The sequence below is a fragment of the Eptatretus burgeri genome, chromosome 15, assembly GCF_056783735.1.
Source record: "Eptatretus burgeri isolate ZD-2024b chromosome 15, Ebu_testis_v1, whole genome shotgun sequence".
NCBI lineage: Eukaryota > Metazoa > Chordata > Myxini > Myxiniformes > Myxinidae > Eptatretus > Eptatretus burgeri.
In genome coordinates this window covers 26162684-26184360 of record NC_140975.1, presented here as the reverse complement: position 1 = coordinate 26184360, position 21677 = coordinate 26162684, and the positions used below count along the sequence as shown (strand labels likewise).

The 21677-nt window shown below is 40.2% G+C and overlaps 1 protein-coding gene across 1 annotated transcript in view; it reads right to left on the bottom strand.

The window, feature by feature from the left end:
* Positions 1 to 17728, bottom strand: part of LOC147011784 (germ cell-specific gene 1-like protein) — a 113837-nt gene extending 96109 nt beyond the window's left edge. Inside the window, exons 1-2 of the mRNA XM_085856152.1 lie at positions 17302 to 17728; positions 2635 to 2682 (exon numbers count right to left, since the gene is read on the bottom strand). Coding sequence (XP_085712278.1) covers positions 2635 to 2682; positions 17302 to 17566 — 313 coding nt within the window. The 5' untranslated portion in view covers positions 17567 to 17728. The remainder of the gene's footprint in view (positions 1 to 2634; positions 2683 to 17301) is intronic.
* Positions 17729 to 21677: the final 3949 nt, after the last annotated feature.

The following is a 21677-nucleotide window of genomic DNA, read 5'->3' as shown; positions in this document are numbered from 1 at the left end:
TGACGGCCAAGGAGTAATCTCGACAACATATCCCACAAGCCAGAGTGTATCTAATGCATTAGCCAACTTGAGTGTTTGTGGTATGAGTTGATGCTTGACAAATGGCTAAATTATATGGTAGGAGCTGATGGTATCCACTCAACTGTGAAATATCAAGTCTATATGTCAAATATTTTTTTGTTTTATGGGGAAAATGAGATTTTAAAAATTTGTACATTTTCATATGAAAGCACAAAATAGTTCCATCCATCCATTAAGACCATACTCTGTTCAGAGCGTTGGTACTGCCAAAGCAGTCTCCTGGGCTATTGGACACAATCCTGGACAGGTCACAACACAGGATACTTGAATGGCTCAATCATCCCAGCAAGCTGGTACTCCTTTTGCTGATCTCAGAAGGATGACAGGCTGAGTCAACCCCACCTGTTATTAATTCAACAGAAAAGCAGGATTTTAACTCAGGACCCAAGGATCCCAAGCCCACCAGCATAACCATTAAGCCAACACCAGGCATACAAAATAGTTGTACATTTATACCTGCTGTGATATTAAAGCACCCACTGGAAATGTATGGACTTTGGGTGTGTTGTTTCTCGTGGTAATATGGAGCATTCCTGAAAATTTCAGCTTAGTACCATTTATTTCTGGGTTGGGCCTATTTCTGACCTCATGCTCTTGAAATATTACCCTAAATGTGGCTCTTTGGTGTTACCAACTGAGCCAATACACAGCTCATGATGCTGAAATCCCAAATCCAAATCCCATATCACATACATTTGTGCATTGTAACCCCACGCACGGAAAGCAAAAAGCGGGGTTAAGCAATTGGTTCACTTTGTCAGTCTGTCTGTCTGTCTGTCTGTCTGTCTGTCTGTCTGTCTGTCTGTCTGTCTGTCTGTCTGTCTGTCTGTCTGTCTGTCTGTCTGTCTGTCTGTCTACAAACGTCAGTTTATGATTGAGGAACAATTTTCAATTGAATGTTATATTTTGAACACGAATCGTAACACGAACCTGAAATTTAGCAGTACTGTGGCTCTTAACTTGGCAACTTGTACAGAATGTGCGGAGAGGAGTGAGATGGTTGTTTTACTCTATCTGCCTGTCTGGCAGTCAAACAAAATTAAACTAGGTGAAATTTTATCTTGCAAAATTGATTGACTATTCTTTTCTATTTGATGTGCTTTATGACCAAAGACTTACTATGTTTACTAAATCAGAAGTCATTGCAAGCATGTCAACATTTCATGAAACATGAATTTAACACTGTCCAGCAACATTGAACTGTACATCAATTTAATCATAGGAATGAACTGTGTGTAATATTAATTATAATTATTCATAATCAATTAGATAAATACAGTAAAACCTGTGACTGTTTGTCACTCATGGGGGCCACATAAGTAAGTTCTTTATAAAAGAATTTACCATGTACAATGGTAAATACACTTTAAAAGAAGAATGCCGACAAGATTAAAAAAAACCAGCCCCCATGACCCCACCCCCTCTGGCCCGGCCCCTCGGGTCATATAAAAAATCTGACAGTGTTGTGCACTTCCCTATACATATATCTACTATGTCCCAAACTTTCAAGTTCCTATCTCAAACGGTGTAGGAGGAGTTACAGGGTAAGACAGACAGACGGACGTACGGACGGACGGCGGAGACAATGACAATATTCCCGCTTTTCTTCGAAAGCATGGGAATAAAAATCATTCCAAACAGGAAATTTACTGTTTCTAAGTATGTCATAAAGGACACAAACAACAGGCATGTAGAGCTCATGTAACGTGGTAAATAAGGTGGTGTAAAAGATGCTGCATCAATGGCGGTAAACTTCAAAAGAACAATTTTTTCCAACAACCTTTAAAATCTTTATTATATTTCAATTGAAAAATATACTTGAACACTGTAAAAAACAAATCGGCTTGTTGGCACTTTCCAAAACCTTCCGTTTAGCAGAACTTGGACAAAGTATGACGATATTTTACGTCATCACGACCAATCAAATTTGCCACTCGTAGACCCTGCCAACATCCTGTTTTTCTCAAGACTACATATGGGGTAAGGTGTTCCTTGAAGTTTCTAGTTTCCTTATGTCCTTGTAATTATAAAATAAAATACATTGACATCTCATCTCTTTGTCTTACATCTGATACATGTACAAGCATGAGCCTTAGACTATAAAGCTGTTTTAAAAAAAGAAAAACTCCTGTAAACCTCCACCCTCATCCCTCTCCCCTTTCCCCACACCCCGTACACTCTCATGAATACATTGCAATGCAACAAAGATGGCTCCTCAGATTTACACTTTTATTCCTGGTAAATATGTAGATAAATGAGAAGCCGGATATTAACAAAGGTTCATTTACAAATCCAGTGATTAATAGATCCTACTGAAATAGTTTTCCGCTAAATTGAAATAGTGCTGCTGCAGTACGTTTCTATCAAAAGGCGATCCCATTATCTGGTCTGGTGTCACCCTGATGATGGCGGTGGCATGAAAATTTTATTTAATTTGTGTTATCGACACCGTTAGCGCTAATCCAGCAAGCAAGCCAACCATGTCATTAGCAGTCACAGCCATTGTGCTCTCATTCTCAGTTGCACTTTCACACCATACGATTCGCCACTTACCTCTCTCGGTCGCCGGCACCAAATCGATGAGTCTCCGACACAGCTCACCTGTGGGAATTGGACATAATGGTCACTTGTTTTTTTTCCCTGTGGAAGTCATGGTACCATCTCTATAACAGCTGTTGGCACACCATCCAATCCATCACTCCTGGCAAGATGTCTCAGCGGGACAATTGCAACAGAGAAATGCCGTTTTTTTGACCAGGTGCAAAATAGCTCCCTCTTGCAAGTGGGTAGGGGTGCAGATTCAAATAGGTTAAGGAACATGCTGCGGGACTTGAAAAGCCTTACCACTGTTATGTAGATGTTGTTGTTGGAAGGTAGTTTTATAGTTTCAAAGCTCCTTATTGTGTAATTATTAAAGTCAGGACTAATGTGCATGGATTTAGAACAACAATCATGTATGGTGTCCAAGAAACATTTGGCTGCTGGCAAACCCCAGGTTAACGTCCCATCCAAGGGATGGTCTACACTCACTGGAGCAACGCCCTGCTGCAAAACACCACAATGCTAGTTAATATCTATCTTCCATGTCAGGAACTTGGCCTACCATGGTTTCAACAATTCTATCTTTCCTTTATATCCCTTTACAATGTACAATCCAATTCCATCCAATTGCCATTTCTGCCCAGTATCCAGGGAGCCAGAGTGAACAAATTACCACTTTGTTTACAAACGAGCACAATAATAATAATAATAAAAAAACACTACGACAGAATTTCCATGATCATTGAATGTCTGCATCCGAGGAAACAGTCGATTAAATAAAATAATGATAATTACATACCATATATAATTTCCTAAATGATAAATAAATGTCTTGCAACATTAGAAAAATTTGTTTTGTAATTTATTGTGACATAATTGTCATCGCTTTGCGGCCTTGGTTCACTCTTGTATACTCTCCTTTCAATTATTTGCTCACACCTTCTCCATCACATCTCATTTCTGCTCCATATCGAATAGTCCCTTTCATATGGTCGACAACTGCATTGTAGCTGTCATTCTATGACTGATGATGTACTGGTCCAGCACATGCCCTACCTGTGTTCAAGCCCACTCTCAAATATGAGGTCGGGAGTAAGAGTAAGATGTCAGTAGATGATAAATGGGGTTTCTGGGATGCTCATTCAAACGAATGGGGGAAAAGGGAAAAACTTTCTGACCCAAGACCCAAAAGCTCAAAATAGGAGACTCATTTTCTCCCCACCTATCCCCTTCCCTCTCAGACAAGTAAATGTAAAATTGACACTATGAAAGATTGAGACTTACTGATTAAAGCACTTCTTCCCTTTCATATTTTCATTCCACTCTAAGAGTGAACCAACAAATATTTGTCCATGTTCTACTTTAGGGAATAACTTAATTTTCTTACAACATTGATTTCCATCAAGTATATTCACAAAGAATAACTTGGAACTTGGTTCTTGGTTTAAGTGTCTTTGTTGTACAGAAATGAAATGATAAACTTCTCTTAATTTTCTTATTTGACCACCTCCTGAGCCACATATTATTTTGAGATTGTAGTAAATTGTTTGTCCATTGTTCAATTGATAACTATCAAAGTTTTCAGTCCATTCAAGGATACTTATTTTTTTCTTTACATCCTCCAACTTATTTGTTTTATCCACTTTTACCGCGGTTATTTCTTCAACAAGACATATTTGATATTTCTCACATTTTTTATGTTTCCCATTTCAATACCAAGGCTGATTACATCTCCACTCTTTGGCTTGGTTATTGCTTGGTTCTATCATTTATAAATCAGTAAAAAGACGGCGGTGGCCTGTTAAAATTCCCAACCCAATATCTTAACACTTATACTTATAACAATAAGGGAGACTATTGATTCCATTTTCTAAAATATATCTTTCATCATCAAAAGCTCCTTATGCTTTCTTGTTTATCTCTTCTGTATATAATTGATGTTTATAACTTCTTGTTGTATTCATTTTTCTGTACTCTTCCTTCTTTAAGGTTAAACAGTTGCAATAATGTTTAAAGTTTATTGTTTCCTTGATTATATTTTTCTTTATTCCCTTTAGCTTCTTATTACACCTTTCAATGTTATAATTATCAATATACGTAAAAGCATAAGACTTTGATCTCAATCCAATAAATTAACTCATGACCTTCCCACCCAATTCATCTTTAAACTTACCAATAACCTTTTTATTCTTTGATGAAAACAACACATCACCTGATTTGGAATTACTTGTATCATACATATCAAAATTATCAATCATATCCTCAGATACATCACTTGTCTTAATTTCAATATAAAACTATCTGTATCCATATATAACAATGAAACATTATCCTTATACTTTGATTTGAAATGATTATAGTAATAGTCATACATTAACGACTTTGACAAGTCAAGAATTGATGTTCCTATATAAATAGGTTTATCCATTTCAATACCCTCCTTTTTTCAAATGAATAGCACAAAAGTTGTCTGAAAACACTCCGCTCGCTCAAAACTTGGTCTGTTAATTAACTTTGAAGCCTGTTTCCAAGATGTAGCAAGTCTTATCTTTTGCCTATTCCTAACATTTTCCATAGTCTTTCCAAATACAGCATTATTCATTAATTTATAAAAGTCCTTCTCAAAATCTGTTTTTGCTTCTGTTCTCCTTTTTGTATTAAAATCAATATACTTCTTTAATCAATGACTTTGTTGAAATTTCAAAATCCTATGAATTTTCCTCACTTTCAACCCAGCAGATAAATATTCTCAAGTTCCTTTGATGCAAAACATAACTTTCTTTATCATTTAATGTAGTCAGTAGTTTTTCTGGAGATTTACCTTTTATATTAAATGACTGTTGGTAATCACTTAACCATTCTTTTCTTGGACTTTCTTTATCAGGGGCATAAGGTAGGTCTTTATGTTTGTTGTGAAGTTCTTCTGGATATTTTAAATCAACCTCAAAATAATATCCAACTTCAGCTTCATCCAATTATTTTTGAGAGGAGACAACAATGTCTTGTAAAACATTTTCATGACGTTTTTCTTTAACCCATTTAAGTTTTCCATAAGGTAAAGATTGAGACATAGCCCACCCATACAAATTGTTAGCATCAAAATACATCAGGTAAGAGTTGTCCTCATTCTTATTATAATCAGGAAGATATCTGTTATTTGCTTTAGCACATCTCTTGGAACATACTTGGGATATTCCTCTTCTTTTAGCCTTCTCTATCATGAAAAGCATATCTATATCACTGATTAATTCCAAATTCTGTTTTGTCATTTTTAACAGAGCACTCCAAGCCAAACCCAGGTCTGTGTAATAGTGAACGGGGTCTAATCCATAAGAATTTTTATTATGACAGACTGTTCTAAAAGTTTCAAACACATCAGCCAATAACAATACATCAGTTTCAAGATACAAATCATGATATTCTCCAAGATTCTTTATATTTAACTTCTCCCAAACCTTTTTAGCTTGTGTCTAATCTCTATCGGAAATATGAGTTTTATTCAACTTGCTGTAGAAACTTTCCCTTGAAGGAAGTTGTGTTTCTTTAAACTTCTCAAATGAATCCATGCAGTCATTCGGATATATTCCCTTATGTGATAAGAGATCAATCTCTTCTTGATTTGAGAAATGCGATTTAAGATTCGGTAAGTTTTTAATATTTGATGCTAAGTTCGATAATGGACTTGCCATACACTTGTATGTGTCAAGAAATCTGGTATGGGTTATGGGGGATGTATGAATTGTTTTTGTGAATGAGATGTATTTTTGATCTATGTTAGGAATGGCAGAAATATCTCCAGATGTCTTTGAAAGTTAATTTATAAATAGATGTGTGTCATAGTGAGCGTTGTTGTGAAGAAAGACAGGAATAAAGTTTGGGGGCTTATAATTAAGATTACAACGGGAATTTGCTGGACCTCTATATTTTCCAGTAAGATGACAATGATGCCTAACTTTGACCTCTCCCTCAATTTTCTCCTCACAAATATGACAGATACTGTTCTTTCTAAATTCCTTTTTCTCTCCCTTTGTTAATGACATTGACCATTATAGGTTTTAAGCATTGTTTATCTTCGTCTGACAGTCTTTTTCCAATCGTCTTACAAACTCCTCTGAGGCATCTTCTCCTTCATAAAGTTCAAACTTGTATTCATCACAAACATGATTTGATCTAAGAAGAGAAAACACAAGGAGTATGTTTTTGATATTGATTTGTGTATGATTTATTTGGATCTGGAAAAACAGTATCTATCTTTTCAAGCATACTTTCAAAATCAGCACATATCACAAAGGGATGTTTTATTGATTTGTTAAAATCTTTGAACGATATGTTTGAACCTGCTTTTGGTAAATTGATTACGGTTGATTTATGATTACTACAATATTTTGAATGTAGATTTAATCGTTCTTTTGTGTGAAAGAAGTGGAGACATCTCTTACAAGGATACGTTTTACATTTTCTCATTTCTAAAAACCACCATGTGATTCGTATTGTAGGTACAACAGAGCAATGTGACCTGGAGAAGTAGAGGGTGAGGATGATTACTTTCTTTCAGGAGAGGAACATTCGATTGAGGAATGAAGGTGAAATATTTGAGGAGGTTTCTCTTGGTACAACAAAATATTCACATTGTAAGAGTGAGTTAAAGAAACTAAAATCTGGTGGTCTTGGGATATTAGAAACTAATCCAGAAGGAATGAGACAAATTATGAAACATCTGTGTGGTAATGGGGTTAAGATTTTATCCTTCGGTTTTGATGTTGATGAAGAAACTCAACGCAAACGTATTTAAAGCAGAGGTACAAGTATTTGTGGAAAATAAATTACAACTCGTATTCATGTGAATAAAGACTTTGATGAAATATTTAAAGAAAATGATTTATTTGAACACATCTACTTTAATGATGAAGAAAAGGAAAATTTCCCTGTTGACCTTTATAATTCAGTGAATGATATTTTCCAATAAATAAATTGATACAATAGAAAGAGCAAGGAGATTTAAGGAGCATCAAGAGTTGGTTTCAAAAGTTGTAAAACAACAGGAAGACAGAAAGAGGAAATGCAGACAGAAACTAACAGGTGAAGAAGCATTTGAAAGAAAACAAAAGAAATTTTTTTAACCACTTTTAAAAACTTCCCAAGAAAAAATAATAACAGGTGGAAATCTCATTTTGAAAAAGGTTATACCAAGCGATGGACCAATGAATTTGTTAAAATTGTTGATGTCGTCTTTACAGTTCTTTGGACTTAAAAATTTTGTGATTTTAAGGGGATGAGATTTTAGGTTCATTTTATTCACAGGAATTACAAAAGATAAAGATGAATTGACAAAAAACCCTTGGACTTACAAATCATGTGATTTGAAGGGGGAAGAGATTTTACGTTCATTTTATTCACAGAAATTACAAAAGTCAAAGATAAATTGAATTTTTTTTGACTCCGCCCCTTTTTGACTCTGCCCACACAAGCCACATCCACACAAGCCCCACCCACAAAAGCTTCATCCACACAAGCCTCACCCACATAAGCCACATCCACATCCATCATATCCACATAATTAGTGATATCCACAACATGTTTATTTAATTTAGAAAAATTGCTCCACCCACATAAGCTCCACCCACATAAGCCCCACCCACATAAGCTCCACCCACACAAGCACCACCCACCCACACAAGCCCCACCCACCCACACAAGCCTCACCCCCCTGTGCACCCCCACCTTTGACCCACCACCCCCCTCATCCCACCCCCACCCTTCCCCACACACACACACGGGGAGGGGAGAGGGATGAGGGATGTGGTGGGTCATTGGGGGAGCGCACCTATCCCCCTTTACATCTCCTTTATTCTTTTCTTGTAATTCAAAATCAGATAATTATAAGGAAAGCATTTATAATTAAACAAAAGTAAAAACATTGAACAAAATCTTCTTTCGCAGCAGTCTGATCGTTTGTTTTGGTTTTGAAACTCGATCAACATATTCTGTTCAAAACAAAGAGTGAAGAACAATTAGGGTATATAAAGATGATTATATCATGATATTAATAAAATAATAAATATAACATTTACCTCCAGAAGAGAGTGTCGTGTCAGATTCCTACAGAAGATTAAGTTGTGTGTTTGGTTCATCCAGACAGGTGTGTAAACTGAAAAGTAATTTAAAAAAATAATGAGTCAAAAACAGGGACACACACACACACACACACACACACACACACACACACATAATGTCTCACCTTTGATTCGACTCATTCAAGGTTGGAGGACGTGAGAGAATTTTTTTCCAGCCAACAAAAATGTCATTCAATTCTCTTCTGAACAATTGAATGTCTTCAAGGAAGTCATTCATTTTTCGCCACTCATCATGTAATTCAAAGGCCTCCTGTTCTAGATCAGTGAAAAACGATGTTGTTGTTGGGGACAACCTGTTCGAAAAAGAATAATTATTGGTTGTATAGTGATTTAATTCTGTATAAAACAAATGCAATGAATTGGGTTAAGGATCTCACCTCTCATCTTGTGAAAACGATTGATACGCCAGGTCGGAGGAATTATCTGCACAATCCATTCTCTAAACAAAACAAACAAAGCCTGAGCAATAAATATGAAGCCTGAGCATACAAAGCAATAAATAGCCTCCTGTTGATGATATAATGGGAGATAACACAACAATGGTTTTTCAGGGTGTGTCCCACATAGGAAATGACTTCGGAATTTTTTTGGCTTGGTTTGGGAGAGGCAGCTTGGCTGACTCCAGACTGACTCATTTTAACACAAAAATGAAACAGCTTGCTTTGAATTATTTTGAGAAAACTTGCGTTTAAAAGCTGTTTTTGCTTGCTTTTAGCTAAACTTTGTTCTGTTAGTGTTCTGATGATTTAAGATATAACCATAAGAGACATGGGCACAGAATACTTCCTCATTTTCACAGCACGACTGTGCTCTTAAAGGCACTTCCTCATTTTGCAGAACCGAAGGAGGGATAGTGAACTTCCCTTTCGTGCTTGAAGAGATAAAGTGAATATACTCGATGGAATTGAATGTTATAAGAAAATGAAGTTATTCCCTAAAGTAGAACATGGACAAATATTCGTTGGTTTGCTCTTTGAGTGGAATTAAAATATAAAAGGACTGTGATTATGTTGGGGGGAAGAAGTGCTTTAATCAGTAAGTTTCAATCTTTCATTGTCTCAATTTTACATGGGAGGGAAGGGGATAGGTGGGGAGAAAATGAGTCTCCTATTTTGGGCTTTTGGGGCTTGAGTCAGAAAGTTTTTCCCCTTTTTCCCCATTCATTTGAATCGGTGTCCCAGAAGCCCCATTTATCATCTACTGACGTCAAGGAGTAAACACCCTTTCCTTGCAATGGTCATTGGTGTCGGAGTAGTTACCAGACAAAGTGATCGGACTGGTCCGCCACAATGGAGAAATAAGCCAAATAACAACATCCATTAGAAATCCGAAAAAAAAAATTCAAAAATTTGAATAAAAATTTTTTCCCAAAATATATCTGGTGGAAAACCCACAGAGACCTCCTGAGTACGCCCTGAAACTTTAGTGTCGATCGGACCAAGAGTCTTGGAGTAGTTACCGGACATAAAGACGTACAGACGCATGTTCATTTTTATATATTATACAAAAAACAGAAGGTGGGACCTGGAATGTAAGTAAACATAACAGATGATTATGAACAGCTTGGAAATTTCAAGACGTGGAAACATGAAGAGAGCTCAGTGGGGTTTACCAATGCTGCTGGAATCGAATACAACTATAAGTCTGCCTGTCCTGATGTGATACACAGTGCGGGGTCTTGCATCACAACAAAGCCTGGTTTTCCAAGGTGATATCAATTTTCAAAGTTAAACAATTATTTTTGTTTATCATCCTCAATGCGAATACTTGTTTTTTTAAATCCCACCAGCAAACTGTAAATCAACCTTCCCATTGATTGCAATGAAGCCACAGCATATGTTACCTTACAAACTTCTCCAAATGAGAATTAATTAATCAAATCACATGGTTAGCCTGGAGAGGGCTTTAAAACATTGTGGCATGTCAAAGAACATGTGCGAACACAGATGACTGTTAAAGAATTCATTAATTTTACGTGGATTACAATGAAATTAGTAGACATTGGGAAGGAAGGAAGCGAGTTGGCCTGTTCACGGATTTCAACCAAACGTTTGATTTCACACGACAACTAGAAGCAACCAGTTTGTAATGGAACGCTGTGTCGACAATTTATTTTGCTGTATAGATATGCAAAGTATATGTTTTTATTTCCTTCTTACACTAATCCAAGTATACTTTGCACACACATCACATGTAAGACATTTAGTAGATATCAGTGTGCTTTTACATGGATTACAAAGCCATGAGTAGGCAATGAACAAAGACATCTGGTATATGCGATTTTATCCTGAGTTCTTTGCATCATGAGCCAAGGATTCAGATGAGAACCCTTACAGGCCCACCCAGATGTATTTATTATGTATTGAAATGAATTCGACATTTTGGTGGCAAGGATATACAAACATTGAAAAAAGTTAAGCACAGACCACATTTTCCTGGATCAGAGCAATAACCAAGAAGTTTGAGAAACTGCAGCATTTATCAAAAATAAAACCATATATTGGTCAAGTATGCATGTTTGACGAAATAATGAGACAAATTCAGGGATTTTGTTGATTATTTTTGTTTTTTAATGAGGATTTCTGTAATGCACCATTAACTGTTTTCAACCAAAAAACACGATTGATGAATGGGGCTGCTGGCAATACATCATGTGGTGTAAGGCTCAAGACCAGTCAATAATGGCATCCAATGATGTCACAATTTAATGAATATCTCAAAAGGTCAATAATGTGTGTAAGCACTCTTAAAATGAATGACTGCTGCAACTCTCGTTCTCATCGCGCCTGAAGAAGCCACCAGAGAGACTCCAAAGGGAGTTTGTTTGCCATTTCTGGTGCAAAACAGCCCCGACTGTGTCAGAGTCTGCAAAGGAAGATCCATTCTCATCTCCACTCAAGAATGTCCCAAACGTGCTCTATTGTATTTAAATCGGAACTCCTTGCTGGCCAGGGCAATCTTGTGATGGCAACGTTTTGCAAAAGGTTGGTAGCTGCACAAATATTGTGGAATCTGGCATTGTTATCCATGAATATAGGTCTTGTGAGAATTGGGTGGTTGTCAAAATGTGAAACAACACAATCCAAAATGTCCCCAAAGTACTTTTCACCTGTGCAGTTACTCTGCATTGTGGCAAGGTCAATTTTACAATCATATGACAAGCAGCCCCATATAATAATAGATCCGCCACCAAAAAGGATTTTTCTCTACAACGTTCTGGGGGTATAGGTTGTATACGGTTGCCACTAAACCTGAGTTCTACATTCTACCATCAATCATGTGCAGGAGAAATCTGCTGTCATTAGACCAATGGATTTTCCTCCAGGATGGGAGATTCCAGTGTTGACGTGCCTCGCACCATGACGGTGGGAAGAGGGCATCTTATCGGGCAACTTCTTTTGTAATCTGCATCATGAAGCCGGTTCTCAACAGTTCTCATGGATAATCTCTGAGGGAGATTCCATAATTCCATTCATTCTGCAAAACTGTGCTTGTAGCAAAAGGAATATGTCTGACAAGCCTGATCAGAGCTGCGTGTTTTCGATTAGAGGTCATTGGTAGATCATCCTTGGTTATCTAGATTGAGGCCTGTCTTCAACATCATTGGTTTGTTCATGTTTGTGGAACAATTTGCTGATAATAGTCTGATGGAAGTTAAGTTGACATGTAATTTCATTGTAGGATATCCTAGCATTGTTCATCCAAATAATTTGCCATCCTTGGGCTTAGAAAAGGGGAGGAGATGGGATATTGGGGGGGGGGAGTGGAGGAGAAGTGGGGTGGAGGGAAAGGAACAAAAGTGGTTTTAACAGTCAAATATTCCATCATATTTGTGTACGTTATAAAGAGCCTGGTGTTGGCGCAGTGGTTAGGGCAGCGGCTTGGGATCCAAAAGGTCCTGAGTTCAAGCCCCGTTGGGCCACTGAATTAATACACCAGGGGGTTGACTCAGCCTGTCATCCTTCCGAGGTCGGCGAAATGAGTACCAGTGTACTGGGCCGGTGTATACCCTGGTTAAAATCGGTGTACCATATCCCTGTGTCGTAAGAGGCGACCAGGGTTGCGTCAGGAAGGGCATCCGGCATAAAACATGTGCCAAATCACTATGCGGATCATACGGATGATCCGCTGTGGCGACCCCTAACGGGAGCAGCCAAAAGAAGAAGAAGATTTGTGTACGTTATAAATAGAGCTCCCCAAAAAGTAAAAACTTATTTCGGAGAATTCAAGAAAAATTATGTCAATATCCCAAGTACACAAAGCCTGTTTGCACAAAGAAACACAAAGGACACAAAAACCAGAGAACAAAATATGACGTGGCACAGTGGAAGTCTCCATTCATAATTCTCAGTGTGCAAAAACAACAATGGAAGGTATAAAAAAATTCAATCTTTAAATGTTTTTTAGAGGCACAGGGAAAAGGGGTCGCTGTGGAAAGAGGTTGCCATGGAAAGGAGAACACAGGGCAAGGGTGACACTGTGAAAAGGGGAGCACCATAAAAAGCGGAGCGTCGTGAAAAGTGGAGTGCTGGACAGAAGGGGATCACTGGGCAAAAGGAAAGTGCTGCACAAGAGGGGGGCATCATGAAAAGGAGATGCCGTGAAAAGGGGGCACGGTGAAATGGGTGGTGCTGAGCAAAGGAGGTGCCGTGAAAAGGGAGCAGTGGGTAAAGGGCAACATTGTGAAAAGAGGAGCATCATGGAAAAGGAACTTTTGGAAAAGGGGGAGGCGTGAAATGGGAGTGTTGGACAGAAGGGGATCGCTGGGCTTAAGGGCAGTGTGGGCAAAAGGGGAATGCCAGTCTCAAAGGTGGGCACATGAAAAGGGGAACGCCGTGAAAAGGGGAACCTGTGAAAAGGGGATCGTCATGAAAATGGGAGCATCAGACTGAAGGAGATCACCGCGCAGAAGAGGAGCACTGAGAAAAAGGGGAGCGCCAGGCAAAAGGGTATTGCTGTACAAAAGGGAATCACCAGGCAAGAGGGAAGCACCGGGCAAGAGGGAAGCACCGGGCAAGAGGGAAGCACCGGGCAAAAGGGAAGCGCCGGGCAAAAGGGAAGCGCCGGGCAAAAGGGAAGCGCCGGGCAAAAGGGAAGCGCCGGGCAAAAGGGAAGTGCCGGGCAAAAGGGAGTGCTGGGCAAAAGGGGGTACCAGGAAATTAAAGGGCACTGTGCAATAAGGGGCTTGGAAAGGGGGCGCCATGAAAGGGGAGTGGTGTGAAAAGTGGAGTGCCATGAAAATGATGAGGTAATGGAAAAGGCGTGCAGTAGGCAAAAGTGAGCCCCTGGCAAAAGGGAAGCACCGTGAAAAGGGGGCACTGTGAAAAGGGGTGCAGTGAAAAAGGGGCGCTGTGAAAAATGAGGAGTCAAGCAAAGGGAGAAAAGGGGGGGTCTCCGGGCCAAGGGGAGCGGTGGGCCAAAGGGAGCGCCGGAAAATTAGAGGGTGCTGTGCAATAGAGGGACTGGCAAAGGGGGGCGCCATGAAAGGTGACCTCTGTGAAAAGGGGGTGCCAGACAAAGGAGAGTACTTGGCAAAGGCGGGTGAAGTCAGATCACCCTATAGTTAATTTGCAATTAAAAATGAAAAGGTTTGATTTATAAGCAATTGTTGAAGTTTACTTTATTGATTGATAATGCCTGAAGTTTGTAAAACGCAACTACGCGAGTTGAGGAATCATTGTTGCATGTTTACAGTAAAGCGTTTCACCTGATCGGTGCTTTTGAAGAGTCCCAATATTTCTGTACATAATGTTTAACGCTTTTAAAAACAGCACTTGAGCGGGCCCGTCTGTCACAGGTCCTTTAACGTGATCACGGCGACACCAGCGTGTTTTGGCCATAAGCAAGCCGCCCCTGGCTGTTCTTCTTCCTTTTTAACGGCAACAATTATTTCCACGTTCCTGTGAGGTTCGCTGGGGTAACCTTGCCCAAGGTGTTTCACAAACCGACTGGCCAGGCAGGGGGAGGCCAGCCCTGACGTTCAACTAGGGTTCTGGCAGGAATTTGGGGTTTGTTCATGGTGTTCGCGATGGCTCGCCTACTCTTCGCGAAGGACCGTGGGATTTTTAACGTCCATCAAATAATGCTGGCAGATGGGACGCCCAGTTTAACGTCGATCCGAGGGACGGCACCCACATTGATGCCTCGCCCTGCCTGTAAAACACCGGGGTGACTGTTCACAGCTGTGTCGGGATTCGAACCCAGGGTAGACAGCTTAGAAGCGTTGAGTGTGGGCGATTTATTAACGAGCCCAGTTATTAAAAATGCGATCTGTTACGCAAACCTATGAACACAAGCAAGCGGTCGTCGCGGTAACGTGACTCACGAGGGTGCGCAGGGATGTGAGATCGCAGCAATCATCCGAGCGCAGCGATCCTGGAGACCCCGTGATGCGCTGCCTCGCAGGGGGCTCAGACTGCCCGCCAACCAATCCCGAGGAAACAAATTGACAGCGCTTCAATGGTCTCTCGGCCGAACCGCAAAAAAGATCAACACGAGCCTTTAGCAATTAAACCGTTGTTTATCTGACGTCATACATCACCTCCTATTTAAGAATAATTCTTAAAATATCTGAATGTCATTTAATCTAACACCCAACGAAACCCCCCCCCCCCGCAAAACTCTCCACTCCCATCCCATCCCATTCCAAAATATACTCCTTATCGATCAATTTGCGTTTTCTGGTGTATAAATTGTTGGCGAGCCACCCTCGAAGTGGCCGATCGTGTTCCTCTTGCGCGACACTTTTTTTTCTGATCGTTTGAACAACCCGCGTTATTCCACATCTGACCATGTGTCGCGTGCTATTCCCGCATCATTCCCACATACCGCATCTCATACGTCATTCCCACATTATTCCTGCATCAATCCCACACACCGCATCTTGTGCATCATTCCTACATTAGTCCCATGACGGCCCCACATTATTCCCACATCTTGTGCATCATTCCCACATTATTCCCATGATATTCTGTCAGCCCTGCATCAGTCCCATGTTATTCCCACATACCGCATCTTGTGCATCATTCCCACATACCGCATCTTGTGCATCATTCCCACATTAGTCCCATGACATTCCCACATTATTCCCACATATTGTGCATCATTCCCACGATATTCCGTCATCCCTGCATCAGTCCCATGTTATTCCCACATTATTCCCATGCCATTCTGGCATTACCACACACTGCATCTTTTGCATCATTCCCATGACATTCCTACATTATTCCTGCACCGATCCCTTGTTATTCTGTCATTCTTCATCATTTCCATATTATATTGGCATCATTCTGGGGTCATTTCCACATAATTTCTAGGTTATTCCAGTGTCATTCCCACATTTTAGTGTTATTCCTGCATGATTTCCACATTATCCTCACATGATTCCTGCGTTATTCCAGAATCATTCAGCATAATTTGCATGCTATTTACATATCATTCCCACATTGTATCATGTCTCCACATTTTCTGTGTTATTCCCTCATCATTTCTGTGATGTTCCAGCATTATTCAAGTATTATTCCCGCATTACTTCAGTGAGATTCCCATGTTATTCTAGCATTATTCCAAGTGATATTTCAATGTTATTCCAGCATTCTTCCAAGTGATATTGGCATGGTATTTCAACATTATTCCCACATAAATCCCATGTTATGCCATCATTATTCCAAGTGACATTACCATGTTATTCCAGAATTCCCATGTTATTCCCACCTAAATACCATTTTATTCCAGCATTATCCCAAGCGATATTGCCATGTTATTCCAGCATTCCCATGTTATTCCCACATAAATCCCATGTAATTCCAGCATTATTCCAAGCGATATTGCCATGTTATTCCAGCATTCCCATGTTATTCCCACATAAATCCCATGTTATTACAGAATTATTCCAAGTGACTGCCAAGTTATTCCAGAATTCCCATGTTATTCCCACATAAGTCGCATGCTTTTCCGTCATTATTCCAAGTGACATTGCCATATTATTCCGGCATTCCCATGTTATTCCCACATAAATCCCATGTTATTCAAGCATTATTCCAAGCAATCTTGCCATGTTATTCTTGCATTCCAATGTTATTCCAGCATTATTCCAAGCGATATTGCCATGTTATTCCAGCATTCTTCCAAATGATATTGGCATGTTATTTCGACATTATTCCCATGTTATTCCTACATAAGTCCCATGTTATTCCAGCAATATTCCAAGCGATATTGTCATGTTATTCCAGCATCAAGTGATAATGGCATGTTATTCCAGCATTATTCCAAGTGATATTGGCATGTTATTTCAACATTATTCCCATGTTGTTCCCACATAAGTCCCATGTTATTCCAGCATTATTGCAGTACTCGTCCAGCGTTATTGTAGTGTTTTAATTCCACATCATTCCCTTGCTATGTGAGTGACATTCTCGCACTGTTGAACCGACCTAAGGAGCGGTTCAGAGAGCGCGTCTCCAGTGATCACACAAATGATACATAACGACGCTTGTCCTGGAGTGAGCCCGGATCGGGGGGGGGGGGGGAGGAGGACGAGCCGCACCTTGTCCCGATGAACCGTCCTCGCAAGAGAGCCAGAATCCGGCGCGAAAAGCGCGAACATCGAAGTTGTCATCCTCGCTTTGCCAGCTCGATCCACTTGCGTTCGCAGTTGCGCACCCCCGATTGAGCCCACACACAGGCTTCGGCACCTTGCGCGTTCCCCGGCACCACGCCGTGGTGGACACGGCCACGAGGCACAGCAGCAGCGCGCTCGCATTCAGAGTCATGGCAAGTGCCGTGCGCCGTGTGCGCGACGCTGTCTGCATGGAGGGGGGAGTGGGGGTGCCCAGCAGTTTCGAGCTTGGGGTCCGCACTTCCCTCTGGATCCGCGTTTCCCACAGAGGCACTTCCAGTGCAAGGTCTCGAGAGAAAACTGTGGATCCGTGGTGTGGCTCTTGCACAAGGACAGACGGGAAATGATCGAGCGAGGATTTCTTTACGCGAGGACGGCTTTCGGCTGTTTGGGGATGGCAGGGGGGGAGGTGGTGGGGGGGAGGTGGTGGGGGGGAGGGGCGGGGATGTATTACTGTGTCAAGTTCTTTGGTTATTCCCGTTTTACTTTGCAGTGGAGTGGAGTAAATGTTTCCCAGTTAACCACAACTGCTACACTGGGTTCAGCATGCTTTGCTGATCGTAACATATATTCCATGGACCGAGGGGGCCTACCATAAACACCCCCTCCCCCCCCACCCCCATGCTCCAACCTAATGTGCATAATTGTGCTCATTGATGCCACCTTAGATGAAATTGCAATAACTCTTCTGGTCTGTTTGGAACACCCTATTGGGACCGATGTCAAAATTCCATTTTTCCATCAATTCGACCATTACTTGAGCTTCATGGAATTTGCATTGACTTTGCTATATGTCAGTTGTTACTAGCTCCGATTAACCAAAACCTCGCATGTTACCTCATTGTTCTCAGCATGATTACCAAACAAAGATTGATGAACATGCAAAGTTCAAGTCTTGCGTTCATGATACCAAATACATTAAAGTATTATTCAAAATTGTGATTTACTAACGCAGGCCATGTCTTGTTTCCTTTAATCAATAAATTCTAGATTTTTGATGTTTCTGGGATGGAGGAGAGCCCACAAAAAGCAAAAAAACGGAAACATCCTGCCCGACATGGAAATTAAGTTCGGGAGCAAAACCAAGTCCGTATGCTTCGTTACACGGGTTCGAAGCATGGACCGTTCACATTCCTGTCTCAGTCAAAATATCCCATTGAGAGGTTGAAAAAAACATTCGTGACAGGAGACTGACTCTGTCTCTCTCTATCAGCCTGCATGTTATCCTCTACGTATATGGTATGAGGTAGGACCAAAAAGTGTGTGGACAACAGAGAACACTTCAAAGTTTGAATGCGATGAGTGGAAGAACGTCGTTGATGCTGCAGAGATAATAGGTGATGAACAGGTACTGGTGAGAACGAGAACGGCCACTCGGTGGAGCACATAGCTCTGCCAGGCTGATAGCTCGGATCTGGATTCGGACCTGAATGAAAATTTAATCAGCTTGTTCTTGTCGCCTAACCAACTCATCCACCAAGTTTCGTCCGAATCCATCCATAACTTTTTCAGGAATCCTGCTATATGTCGTTTTTGGCCATGTCACCCATTGGTGAAAAATCACTGAAACAAGAAAACCTCGAAGAAGCACACAACACGGCTCCCGATAGTTTATGTAATGTGACTGATGATGAAGTTTTGCACAAATGTAAAGTCATGAAGTTGATTGTGACCAATGCAAGCACGATGTATCTGTTACTCATAGCACCTCTCCCGAGCTTAAGATCTTAGGGTCTTGAGTTCAAGTCCCTGTCTAACCGTTGAATTAACATCAGGTGCGTTGACTCAGCCTGCCATCCTTCCAAGGTCGGCAAAATGAATACCAGCTTATTGATAATGGGGGGCATTTCATCAGCGGCACAGCTGTGCCACCAGAAAATGATGCAACCAGCAACCACAGGCTGCATACGAATAAATAAACCAGAGTTGGTGTCAAAGCCACCCAATGCTCACCTGTTTATACATTTATCGTTTTTAAAAGGCTAGTCTAATAATATTTTTTTATAAAGCATTGCAGTGAAGTCTGATACAAATAATTTTAAAGCAATATATGCATTTGTATATTTTAATCAGTAAAAAAAACAGTGTGGTAGATAAAAACATTAGAAAGGAAAAAACTTAAACGTTGATGTGCTACAAAAAAGTTAAATTCAAACCAGGTCAAAAATTTTAAAAATTTGTAATTTTTAATTTTTTTATTTCAACTTCACCACATCAATAATATACCCCAAAGGAACCTCCCTGCCAAATATCAGCATTCTAGTACACATATTAAATGAATGGCAAGCTTCTAAATAACTTGCACCAAAAACTTTAACGTTGATGTGCTACAAAAAAGTTAAATTCAAACCAGGTCAAAAATTTTTAAAGATTGAAATTATTTTTTCATTTCAACTTCACTACATCAATAATATACCCCAAAGGAACTTCCATGCAAAATATCAGCATCCTAGTCCACATATTAAATGAATGGCAAGCTTCTAAATAATTTGCACCAAAAACTTTAACGTTGATGTGCTTCAAAACAGGTCAAAAAAATTTAAAATTTGAAATTTTTTTTAATTTCAACTTCACTACACCAACAGTATAGCCCAAAGGAACCTCCGTGCCAAATATCAGCATCCTAGTACACATATTAAATGAATAGCAAGCTTCTAAATAACTTACACCAAAAACTTTAACATTTTCACGCTCACACTCACGCCGGGGGTATCGCTATAGCTCTCTGTTCTTTGAACAGGCGAGGTAATAGCACCTCCCCAAACCCTAAGTCCTGAGCAAGTAAGTTACAAAGTAAGCTTGAAAGGCATGACATCTATAACGGTAAATTATAATTCTGTAAACTCAATGACAAGGGAAAACACACGACTTTTGAATGCAAACGAGGCCTTTTCCGCAAGTGCTGTGTGTGTGTTTACACGAACTCGGTCGTGCTTGACTTTAACCTGCCGTTGCGCACGCAAAATCTGTAATTGAAATAATCGTTTTAACATAAATTTTCAGCATTTAAACGAAAGAGTGGCAATTTCATGATGGTTAACCATAATTGTTGTGTTCCTGGATGCAAACTGGACTCACGGAAATACGTGAAATATCCGAAACCATGTGGTATTGATTTGCTATCATTTCCAGTTAATGAAAGTGAGTGACCTCAGTGGGTCTCTATCTCTCTGTTTTCTGTCCTTTTTCTGTCCTCTCTCACCAAAATTCTACCAGTGATTATTAAAGCAACAGGAATGATGAAGTGCAGTTGGAGGCTATCTGGGGTTCAGTGACGATCCTTAAAAGAGCAATCAGAACAAAACTTTAAGAACAAGATAACTTCACAAATTGGCCCATGAATCTTCGTGAGATTATCTCCATGACCCCTTATTGAGACAGAGGTAAATACTTTGAGACCTGGGAGGGCTCTGTTCCACATTCTGAAACCCGCACATCAAGATAACAATCAAGAACCCATAAACACTTCTCCTTTTAGCAATAGATGCAAAAACCTCGTATAATTTATCTTGCAGCCCCAGAACCAAACAATATATTTATAACAGCCCTCTCAGCTCCCGTAGCTGACACGCTCAACATGATCAATAGTAAATAACATTTTAAACTTACCCTGTGCATTCACATGCCCCAGATATGTCCTTCCCCTCGATGTTCAGAAGCATCCAAACCAGACACCGTCTCTTCCTCAGGGAATTATACCTGACATCCATCTCCCACATAAATATAGCTGGCACAAGATTTGTGTGCTTTCACATCATGAAGATGTCTTTCGCCGAATAGTCGGTTACCGTGACTTGGTAACAATGCACAGCATCATCTTTCCAAGTGCAGACGTCCATTAAATAAATTACCAAGCCTGCCATGTTCACAGGAGGCACTCCCACAAGGTTCAAGGTCCATTCGCTGTTGTGATCCGTCTGGTGTTTATGTGGTACACACCCGTCCACTCGAGCCTTGCACCGACGCACGTGGTTGGAAGTTTGCAGCACTGCAAAGTGCCCATTTGGCAAGCTGAGGAAGTCCTCCAAGTCCTTCGTTGTGCAGAGGCGCAGCCCTTACTTCTCTCAGGTATGTTTCCAGGTATTTTTGGCTTCTTTTACAAGCTTTGTGATCCATTTTAGGTTACAATCCTCACCTTCCTTACACAATACCTTATGGTGCCTCGAACACTATCGTTTCTCAGGGTTTCTGATCATTCTGGGGTGGATAACGTCCTTTTGAAAGTCGTGTATTTCAGAGCTTTCTAGTGTACAACTCTCGCATCAGTTTAGACTTTAGATGAAGCAATCAAAAGGGCTCATGAA